The 12156-nt window shown below is 33.1% G+C and overlaps 1 protein-coding gene across 2 annotated transcripts in view; it reads right to left on the bottom strand.

The window, feature by feature from the left end:
• LOC145291525 (uncharacterized) overlaps window positions 1-12156 on the bottom strand; it is a 122367-nt gene that overhangs the window by 96537 nt on the left and 13674 nt on the right. Inside the window, exon 1 of one of the 2 annotated variants that reach the window (XM_080137514.1) lies at window positions 3107-3590. The exons of the other annotated variant lie outside the window; for it this stretch is intronic. Within the exon in view, the coding sequence (XP_079993640.1) occupies window positions 3107-3382 (276 nt within the window). The 5' untranslated portion in view covers window positions 3383-3590. Of the gene's footprint in view, window positions 1-3106; window positions 3591-12156 lie in introns of those variants that run through there. 2 annotated transcript variants of the gene reach the window in all.

Raw genomic sequence — 12156 nt, 5'->3', positions numbered from 1 at the left:
TAGCTTATCTCTATTTCTGTATATTTTTTTATTTTAATATCAATTTTCTAATTTTTTACTTTTTTATTTAATGAATTTTGAGCAAATTTATGGTTAAATTAATGTTGTCCTGTTCTGTTCCGAATTGGCATGACTTCCGGTCTAAGCGTTTAGTCTTGGTTGGTCCAAGGGAGGTAATTAATCTATCTTCTTATTAATTCTTTCACCTTTTGTCTTCCTTTTGTTTTAGTTAAAGGGGGGGATAACTCTTGATTCTTTGCTTTTCTATTATGTTATGTTTTATTTTTTATATTTCCTTATATATATTTTTTTTAATTTATTTTATTTATTATATATATTTTTTATACGCTTATATTTTGATTAATCAATCAGCATCCCATATGTTGTTATTTTATTTTTTCTTTGGTTACTATGTATCTGGTATCAGGTTCTTAGGAATCTTATATAAGCTATTATAATTTCATTTACTGACTTGTAAAGTCTAGGTCTTTTTATTTTTATATATATATATATATATATATATATATATATATATATATATATATATATATATATATGTGTGTGGGTGTATGGTATTCTTTAATATAGCCGTAAAAATTCCTAATATTTTTATAATTAAAATTGCCTACAATATCTAATTTAACTTTTACTAAATTATTAAATTGACTGCATTTAGAATACCCTTGAAGAATTTCCTTTAGGTAGGGTCTTCGTTTGTTGTTTGGTCTTCCCAGTTTATTAGGAGCGCTTGTCTCCTATGTATACAGACCCTAAGAGTTTCCCTGCGAACGTTTAAACAGGTCTTTTGGGGGGGTCATTTATAGTCTTTATAATGTGGTATTTTTCCGCATCACAAAGGGGGCACCGTTTTGAGGCTGTTGGGTATGACGGTCTTCTCTCTATGATCTTCCATTTAATGCTGAATGGTGTTTCGTTGGCTTTTAACTGCCATACTCGTGTAGCTAATGCTGTTTTTAGCCTGGTTTTGTCCTAAAGGAACTGTTATGCATGTAAAATCTCTGCTTTAACGTCCCTTGTGTCATACCTATGTATATTTCTGGTGTATCACTAGCCTGAATCGTGAGTGTCGTTTCATATACGAGGGATTTCACCATGCATCTTCCCTCTAATGGGCAATCTTCCTTGGATCTGCAAGAGCAGTCCTATATATATATATATATATATATATATATATATATATATATATATATATATATATATATTCAGTAATGTGATTGAGAATTTAAAATTCAAATTAGAATTAAATTAAAAATCCGTTTCACAAGAAGGAACAACAACAAAGTCAATAATTTGTACGATCGTTTCGGAAAACAATGTTTTTATTGTGGTAGACATTAAGCCACGGACAATAATTCTTACATATAGTATTTTTAAAAACAAAGTTTCCTCATCAGCAAAATTATTGGGAAGGGTTTCTTGTATATGTAAAAGACACCATAAATAAACCTAGCGTTAAAAGTAAGGCAGATGTATCTTTTAATTCTTCGCCTTTTGAAATCAGCAATTAAAGTCAAAGTATTCATATGGATGTTTATTGTAGCTTTTCAACTTATGAAATGATAAATTTATATATATATATATATATATATATATATATATATATATATGGGGAAATATGTTTATTCATTAATACTTCACCTTTTATCTATCATTATTTATTTATTTTTATTTTCAAGATTTGTTATATGTACATATACATACAGATATACATATATATACATATATATACTTATATATTTAACTATATGCATATATATACATATATATATACCTACATATGCATACATATCCCTACATATACATTTATATATACATATACACATGGCTTCACATGCGTGTCCTTAGCTGTTTTTTATTTTTATATTTTCCAGCTTTTATGTTTTCAAATTTTACATGGACGCAAGAAAAAAGTCATAAACTGGTTCATACAATTTTTTTAACAGTGCAATTTTATTCTTGCACCGGTTTATAAAATGACAGCATTTTTCTACTTATTTTCATGATGTCATATTTGGTTGAATAACGGGAAAAGTAAAAAAAAAGAAACAAAACTATACACAATATAGAATAACAATATACATCTATCATATTTGTAAAAGAGTCCAATCAGACTGGGAGTATTTATTGAAGAAAACAGTGAATTGCAGTAAATTGTTTTTGTTATTTAATTACTACACTAACTTCCTAACTTACTATAATAGATGTATTCGGGGACGAGCAGTACAAGCAGTCTATATATATATATATATATATATATATATATATATATATATATATATATATATATATATTATACTAGCAGGCCGCACAGTATTGCATGATCGTAAAATACGCTCAAATATGATATTTTAATTAATGTATTTATCGTATTTATTATTATATTTTTATTGGGCTCAATATATAATAATGATTTAAAAAATAAAAGAAAAAAAGAAAAATGACTCGTGCGCCACCACCAAGAATCGAAACCAAAACGTTTAGCTTATGATTTACTTTTTCCTTTGACGTTAATGCCTGAGCTATGAAGACATGTTTGTTGCAAGGCTAAAAGTTAAAACATGGGCCAATAGCTATTACGTCCCGCATGCATATTCGTAATGCCGTCGTTCGACGTTCACCTTGAAAATTCCATCTTTTTAATTTTCATACTTTTGCACCGATTTCCCCCAGCTAAAATTATACCTACCGGTAAATAACTAGAGGATTGCAGGTTCAAATCCTTGCTTGGGGTGGATGCTAATCTACCTGAATTGGAGAGCTGTGATACAGCGAAACAGTCTATCTGTAGATGGCTAATATATATATATATATATATATATATATATATATATATATATATATATATATAGATAGATAGATAGATAGATAGATAGATAGATTTATAGATAGATGGCTAATATATATATATATATATATATATATATATATATAGAGAGAGAGAGAGAGAGAGAGCGAGAGAGAGAGACAGAGAGAGAGAGTGTGTGTGTTATTATTTAGAGTCTGCATATAATAGGAAATGATATATACAGATATTTTCGTGTGTTAAATTAAACAACAATAAAAATGGTATTAAAATTTGTGTTACCTGCCAAATACCGCCGCTGCCAGGTGAATACTTGACTCCATACCGCGTCCGCTGATATGCTGTGTTGTTTAGATAAGCCCGATCGGCACCAAAAGCACAGGTCGAAAGCAATCGCTGGTAAACAGCGTCAACGACATGAATGCCTCCTTCGCCAGGCAGAGTCGTAAGATCTAGTGTCGTTCCCGTAAGTCTCCAAAATTTCGACCCTTCCGCCGTTTGGAACGTGTTCAACATTAAGCAAAGGCTAGCAAGAGCAACTACAGCTCTTGCGTCCATCTTTTATTTATTTGTTATATTTCAAATCCTTAATTTTTGTTCAAATCTTGATGGGCTATTGAGTAACCTTAACCTTCTAAGATAACCTAGCACATCAGGTCGGAGCTGTTGCTTGGTTCTCTTTGCTTGATTCTGTATATTTTTAATGCATATCATAAATAAATCACTATGCGTTGTTTACGCCTTTTTTCTTTGTCAACTACGAATTGGGTTTTCCCCCCGGAAAGGAAACAGGGTCATTTTGCGTTTAAAAACATTTTATTACCACCTTTATCGTCATTGATACGCTTGAATGAACATATACAAGTCATATTTATGAGGTAAAACCAAGAGAGAGAAAAAAAAAAAGAAACTTAACGTGCCAAACTACGAGCATTATAGTTCACTATAAAGAAAAGTTTAAAAAGCAGGTCACTTGCCAATATTACATTTATTAGCAAAAATATACGACTCTATGCTACTACTTGAACCCGTTAATTTAGGCCAGTGGCCTGTTTGCTAAAGAATACTCAAGGTAGATAACTCTGATTCAAGGGATGTAACTTCAGCTAAATATTTAGAACTAAATAAAAATGTACTATCTGGATATATATGAAGATCATGAACTTCTTTAAAAAAACGAAATCGAGTCTAATCAAGATGGAAAACCTTGCACACATGAAAGGCTTGGCGTCTTTTAATCTTTTAAGAAAGAGCTTTAAAACAATACAAATGTATTACTTACTAAGCTCCAATCTCCTGTCCCCCCTTCGCCAATCTTTCGCGAAAAACATCCGTCTAGCTGAAACTACTGTCAATAATTTTTTCCATTCTTTATCTGTGCCTAAATCAAAACGTAGATTTCATGAACAAAGCTTCTTTCTTAGAAGTGCACGCCTGTGGAACTCTCTTCCGTTTGTCTGTTTCCCATCTGACTACAACTTGGATGTATTCAAGTCCAACATAAACAAATTCCTGATAAACCGCCCCCTTAAGTAAGACACTTTATCAGATCTTCATTATTAACGGTTACTACGATATTATCCCATTGATTACTGTACACACAATAACCCTTATCCCCGAGTGGCTTCTGGGCCTTGATAAGTGGTGACTCCCATGTAAAAAAAAAATTACAAAAATGTTTGTAAGGTCTTTACTGCAGTTATATGGATCGCCTACTCACCAGGTGTATTAATAAAAAAAAAATCATCTTCAGTCCCGGGCACAAATAATAAATACGAAAGTTGAATAATATAAGGAGGGGGTGAGAATTACCCACCGGCCACTGTAAAGAAAGAGGGTGACGTCATGAGTCAGATGACTTCCGTTATCTGGTGGAGCTCGGGATTTTGGGTTGAGGATGTATGTCAGCTAGAGCTAATATCTAAGCCGCTAGAGTGCTTAAAATCGACCACGGTTCACAGGGGTCGATGTATCCAAAGGTTTCATCTTGCGTAATTAGTATTTTGAAAAACTTTAACTCATCTTAGCGCATCTCGAAATTCATTATCGAGCACTCAACGCGTTCTCGCTTCTGGAAAGGTGTCGAACAACCTGATAATTTATTTGGTTGGCAACTTATGCATATGCAAACGATCATGAATGATAATTTCCTCAGATTCTTTACTAATATTGGCCTCTTTTGTTATTTGGCAAATAATCACGTGACAATCTTTCAAAATGGCAGCCTTATCTTGACTGATAGATACTTCATCCCTGGTAAAATGGATGCGACCAGGTTTTAAAATTGCCTGAGCATACCATTGGCATTCCCAGTAGAGGTGTAGTCAGGTAATAGACAATGAATTTACTCAACCCGAAAGAGGGAAGGCAGCGACCCGGGAAAGTGAACGTCCTAGGACTATCCAGAAGCATACCCCAGCCCGACAGATGCAAGGTCATTCATATTAAAAATAGCCAAGATTTTGTCAGACTGTGTCGAGTCGTCGCTACCGAGAAAGAAGGCCGATGCATATGACAGCGTAACGTCACTTCCTAATAAAGTTGTAGGTATAGACAGCTTCCGGTATTCAACTACGTGGTCATGCTAACAGGCATAAAAAATATGGCTACCAATATGTGTTACCGATTGTCCATGTATGTTCTACAGAAAAAGAACAATTCTCCATTCGGAAAATAATTATTATAATTGCACATTTGGAATAATTGTAATCAAAATATCGTAAGTGAATTCGTGTTTGAACTTTTATTTTTATTGGAGAAAGTCGAATATTTCATTTTATTTATTTTTTTTTTTTTTTTTTTTTACTGCAAAACAAACAATTTTTGGGTTTGTATTACTGTACACATAGATTCGAAAAAGTTGTCAAAAAACAAATATATAACAAATAAATGTTATCAAAAGCAAGATAAGTTACTTTTCTACCAAATTGGATATATTTTTTGTGTTTTTATTCAATGTAACATGTTTATTCAGCTCGAAAAACATACATTGTTTACCGATGTATTGGAAAATTCAAAATGGCGCCCTACTCTCTCTTTAACACGGTAAGTTCGGGAAAAGGTGTTATAAATAATAAACTAGACAAAATACTATTAAAAAACCACCGAATATATGTCAACCTATATCACGGTAATATATATTGAGCGAGTTTCTAACAGTATTTTGTCTAATTTTATATTTATAGCACCTTTTCCCAAACTTACCGTGTTAAAGAGAGAGTCGGGTGCCATTTTGAATTTTCCAATACATCGGTAAACACAGTATGTTTTTCGAGCTGAATAAACATGTTACATTAAATAAAAACACTGAAAACATATCCAGTTAGGTAGAAAAGTAACTTATCTTGCCTTTGATAACATTTATTTGTTATATATTGGTTTTTTGACAACTTTTTCGAATCTATGTGTACAGTAATACCATCCCCAATTTTTATATAATATTTTTCAGTCCGTTCTTTTAATAATAAATAAAACTTTTCACTGAGTATTTTCAAATATTTTAAAGTAAACTTTTTTCACGGCAGTGTCTTTTTTTTTACGATTGGTGAATTATCAATATTTTAGCACTGAGCGTAATTCATTTTTGAAATATATTTAAAACTTCATTTTTTGTTTTTATAACATTTTAACTGTAAATAATTTACATAACGAGTTTGTTTTACTGTACAAATAGATTCGAAAAAGTTGTCAAAAAACAAATATATAACAAATAAATGTTATCAAAGGCAAGATAAGTTACAAACATGCCGACATTTTTCTTTTTAAAATATATTGATAAACATTGTATGATTTTCGAAGCGATTACACGTTTTAAAGTGGGTAAAACCACTAAAAACCTTCCCAGATAGGTAGAAGAGTAACTTATCTTGCCTTTGATAACATTTATTTGTGATGTATTTGTTTTTTTGACAACTTTTTCGAATCTATCCGTACAGTAATACAAACCTAAAATTTAATTTAACTTGAAAATAATATTTAAAATACACGTGCGTACACTGCACAAGCACCCTTATTATTATCATGATAATAATAATAGTAATAATAATAAAAAAAACTGGTGTAGATGACATCGACTGGCGCCACACCACACCAACTAGTTGTGAAGGGTCAGGGAGGATGGAAAGACCGAGGTGAGAGAGTACTGACCAAATCTCCACTGGAAGTGTGCAGTTCAAATCTGGTACCTTGGGGAGGCATTTTGTCACCCAACCCCCAGGAAACACCAATGGCCGATGCCAACGAGAAATCAGTGACAACGGCTGTTGCGATAACATGCAATCATCTGCACAAGTGGTCAAAAGGTGGAGAACACTGGAACTCTGGGGAGACTTGTCACTTAGTCTCCAGGGAACACCACAGATGATGGCTTGTGAGACAACTAATACGCTACACATTTTCATGAAAAACATGGGGAAAAATGAACATAGAAGAACAGAAAACCAAAACTTTAAATATAATTTCTGTATTTAAAGTAATAGTTATTTAAATATTTCAACATATAATCTTGTGGAGAAAATCCAGCTTCCCAATAAGGGGCACTCTGGATAGGAACAAAAATAATCTCAGTCATGAAAGATTTCTCCTTCACCGACCGAAGACAGAAAAGGCAAAGTGTAGCATCAAAACAGATACTACACTGATCTTGTTCCGAAGGCCAAAAAATATTTGTTTAATGTTTCTTTAATTGTTTGTCCCCTAAATTCATAATTCAGTTTTATCAGTATTAAATTGTATGTTGCTTTAAAATTACTTAATTTTACATAGATAATGTTTATATTTTATATTGAATAAAGTTCAGTTTAAGTAGTAATCGAACTGTGTTCCTTTTTCTTTTTAAAAATGTTTTCTTGCTCTTTTACAAATGGCCCTCATATAGTACTGACAGTCTGACAAATCTTACCTACATTGCCTGCAGATATTTTTCAGTTAACAGGCCTTCTTCTTACTCTCGGTGGCCATGGTCGAGTAAGTATCTTTAATTGGTATAAATGTAACGTATTCAAGCTATGCCAGGTAAGCTCCGATTAACGTGATTTTCTGTTTCGACCAAAACTGACATATCTTTGCGCTCGAAATTATTGATTAAAACGTAACTTTTCAAATATAAGGAACGGGGATCGATATTACTTTGATTGGCTTGTCAAAATCAAATATTGAATTTGTAGAATAAAACGTACCGATGATTAACTTCGGGAAGGAGTCCAGGATCACTTTATTATATAAAAAAAAATAAAGATGCAATGTAATAGATACATAAGTGACCTCGCATAGTATTAGATAAGTGGGTTGCATTATTAAATAAACTTTAATTAAAAGGAACAGATATGTTTAAGATGCGTCTATGTAGTGAGCGAATGAAATGCTGTTTCAAACTTAAGTGTTACATACAAGTAAACATGCTATTTTATACTTAAGTGTTACAGACAACATAATACTAGTTCAACACAAACGTGATAGATAAACGACAATACTATTTCAAATTATAACCGTCACAGACCGAACGACTGCTTAACAGTCACACCGCTTAATACGTCATAACTATGCTAAAACCAGTTCTAGTTAGATCACCAAAGTTAAGCATGGTCACCACCAGATGATTGACGATTTGGAAATGCTAAGCATTGTATGCAAAAAATGTTCAAATTATATCGTTTATGAATTTTATATATCCTACAAACTTTCTTCTTTGAAAAAAGCTGACTAAACCCGTTCAGTCAGGATGCGTATTGCATCAGGAAAGGAGGAGAACATCGTTTAATCGAATATATTAAAGTTGTATATAAAGCTTGATCATTAATTTATGTATTGATGTCACTATGGGTATCCAGACTATGACATTGGGATAGTGTGCACGTTTCGTACGAGTTTCCAAACATATTCTATGTACTGACAGGGGTAACACGTGCTATGGCCTTTTAAAGTGTATCATTTTTTTGTTCAACGATTTACTAAATTGTCAGTCTTGATCCTGTTGTGGCATTCATACTGGTCGGGATGAAATTTTAAGGATAATTAAATTCACAAGCAATCCTCAATTGCATCTATATTTGGATCAGGGGAGATAATTTGGACGTTACTAGTTTTCTTTTTATTATTTTTTGTTTTGTTTTTTGTTTTGTTTTTTATTGTTGCTATTTTGTTTTGTTTTTTTTTGTTTTGTTTTTTTTTTTGTTTTTAGTTTGTTGCGGAGAGGTATCACCGTCCTTTTATCTACAGCACTTGGTGTTCCAAAGTAGTCACTTATTTGATGCTGACAAGGTTTAATGTCACTTAACTTTTGTGATCTAACGAGAAAGGGTAGACCAATCGTTGATATTAAAATGTATTTAGTTCCCATTACAAAGACTGTTTGTCCTAAAAGATTTTTAATTCTTGTTTTTCGTGCTTAAAATGTTCTGTTTTTAATGCCTTTCTACGTTCTCTTGCCACAGCCGAACATTTGTGTTACGTTTGATTTTAGTTAGACCATTGCCGGGAAAATAAGATTACCTGTTTTATATAAAACCAGAATCCCATCGATATATCTGCTTTCTTATGGTAGGAGCTACTTTATGGCTTTCGCAGATAAGCCCCTTTCGTCCGATAGTTCTTCTAGCTTTTTCGCACAGGCTTATGGAAGCTAATTTTCATATGAACTGCATATCCTGTAATACTTTATAGCAAAACGATCGTCAAGTAAAAGAAAAACAGTCATTCTACAAACAGCAATATAAAGATTTATTTAAGTGATTTAAATTTTAGGTGTAGGTTGCCAAAAGTTTAGGCATTGTTAAAGTATTAAGTTAAGAAAACTTCTTAGCATTAAACTTTCAAGTGACGATTAATTCGCTCGGTGAGCAGAGCAGAAGAGAGAGAATGTCTTTCTTCGTTGGTGTTTGAAATCTCTATGGGCTGCTGTCTAAATACCAAAGAGTCTGGAAGCAGTTTTTAAAGGTTTGGTAAAAGTTAATAAGCCCTGGAGGATACTTGATTATCGTATGAACAAATCACCTCTCAGGGAAAAGGAATGTTAATGATTATGACTACTACAGGTCTTTCACCTAATGACTCCTATGCTATGAACATTTTATCGTCCAAAGTTTTTTTGTTTTTTTATTTTGTAAACCCCGATATTCACATACGAAACTTTCGCTTGCTTTCTTAACTAAAACAGAATAATTAACTATTTAATATTAAATATATCTTTCTTTAGATAATGATAACACAGGACATTTACTTAGGGTTAATACAAAGGTTTATTTACAAAGGGGATACCAGGCGAGAGTCTGTCTGTCTGTCTGTCTCTGTGTGTCTGTCTGTCTGTCTGTCTGTCTGTCTGTCTGTCTGTCTCTCTCTCTCTCTCTCTCTCTCTCTCTCTCTCTCTGTGTCTTGGAATTCTCTCAAATTGTGTTGTTCGAAAAAGCGTTAATCGGGAATGCATCAGCAGTAAATTGATATATATTTCTTTAGATAATCATAACACAGGACATTCACTTAGGGTTAATACATAGGTTTATTTGCAAAGGGAATACAAAGCGAGAGTCTTTCTCTATCGGTGTCTTGAAACTCTTTGATTCTCGGAGGAATATATCTGCATTGTCTGTATATTATTGTACAGATAGGTGCTAGGTCATTCCATTAAAACACCTTCCCCCAAGCTAAATTCTTCCCTAGAATTTGACTTTACCATTTAGTTCTTTTTGAGCTTGAACGAAAACTTTTAGCCCTTTTCCTTTTTCTTTCATTTCTCGTTAGAGTTTGCATTTGGGAATTTTTCGGTTTTGGAGAGTGATTAGTTTTCGGAGTCACTGACACTTTCCTTGATATTTCCTTGTTTGGAGATTCAATTTGGAAAGTGTCGTACAACACTTCCATTGGTAGCTCTCGGTTTTCGACCGTTTCCGTGTATCTTGGTTGATATGTCTTTTATGGTGAAATGCACGTCCTTTTATATAGACCATTCTCCCGATTCTTTTTTAGACTATTCCATCTTCCCAAAAACTCTTTCCTGCCCGATAGCTTTAAAAAAAACTTCATCACCGTCCGTATACGTCCTGTACTTTACATTATCTTGAATAATTTTTCCCTTATTTTCTTGGAATTAATCGGTCGAATACAGAACGTATTTTTCTGGCAAACATTATTTCAGCTGGTGATCAATTTGCAATAGTATTCTGGTTTGACGTTATTCTATAAATTGTTAGGAATTTTTAATACTCTTCTTCAGCGTCGATATTGTCATTCTTTTTCAATGCTCTTTTGAAGGTATCGACAAACCTTTCTGCTTGCCCGTTAGACCGAGGGTTATAAGTTGGTGTTGTGATATGTTCCATGGCCAGTGACTCATAGTAGTCCTTAAATTCTTGTCCTATGAACATTGTACCATTGTCGCTAACAATTGTTTTTGGTACTCTAAAACGACCAAATACCTCGTCTAACGCCTTTATAGTATGTTCAGCAGGTAATAATATCCTTTCAGTGGTCCTACGTAATCTATATGGGTGCTTGTCCAGGGTATATCTGCTTTAGCCCAAGCTTGCGTCCTTATGGGTGGAGCTTTTGCTGCTAGTTGGCAACCTTTGCATAATTTTATCATTTTTTCTATGTCACGGTCCACGTTAGGCCAGTATGTATATCCTCTCATTGGAGCTTTCATCTGGAGATATCAGGATGACCCATAAGAAATTCTTTCAGAATTTTCATTTGTAACATTTGCAGTATTACCACTATATCTGCATACGTTAGAGTTTCGTCACATATCAAAAACGGAAACACTTTTAGCCATTTTTTCTTCTTTTCGTTTTGCTACACTTGTTTTTGTTAATGTATTCATCCATTTTTGTTTCTTCTTTTATTTCTTCGGGTGTTACAGGTAGTTTTCTAACAATATTTTATGAGTATGTCTGTTAGTTTATTTTCTTCTTTTAGTTCTGCTATAACCGTTTCTTCAAGCTATTCCGTTTTACTTGAAATAAATCTGGACAGACCATTTGCATGCAATTTTGTTAGATGATATGTGTTGCATTTTAAAGTAGTTGAGCAAAATAATTGCTGCAATCTGTTCACAGTTAAGGTAGGAACACCATTTTTTTTAACCAAAAACCGACAGAAACGGTTTATGGTCCGTTTGCAAGACAAATGATCTTCCATGGATGAATCTATAAAACATTTTCATAGCGTACACAATTGCTAGACCTTCTTCCTCAATCTGACTGTAATTTCTTTCTGCGGGTAACAAAACCCTTGAGCTGTGGGCAATTAATTTAATAGACTCCTCTTCTAATCTGTGTGGAAGCACGGCTCCTAACCCGTATTCGCTCGTATCTGCTGCTACAATTAACTCCTTCTTCGGA

This window comes from Euprymna scolopes, chromosome 12 (assembly GCF_053919585.1).
Source record: "Euprymna scolopes isolate OS-2025 chromosome 12, ASM5391958v1, whole genome shotgun sequence".
NCBI classification, from domain to species: Eukaryota; Metazoa; Mollusca; class Cephalopoda; order Sepiida; family Sepiolidae; genus Euprymna; species Euprymna scolopes.
This window is presented reverse-complemented; position numbering and strand designations above follow the sequence as displayed.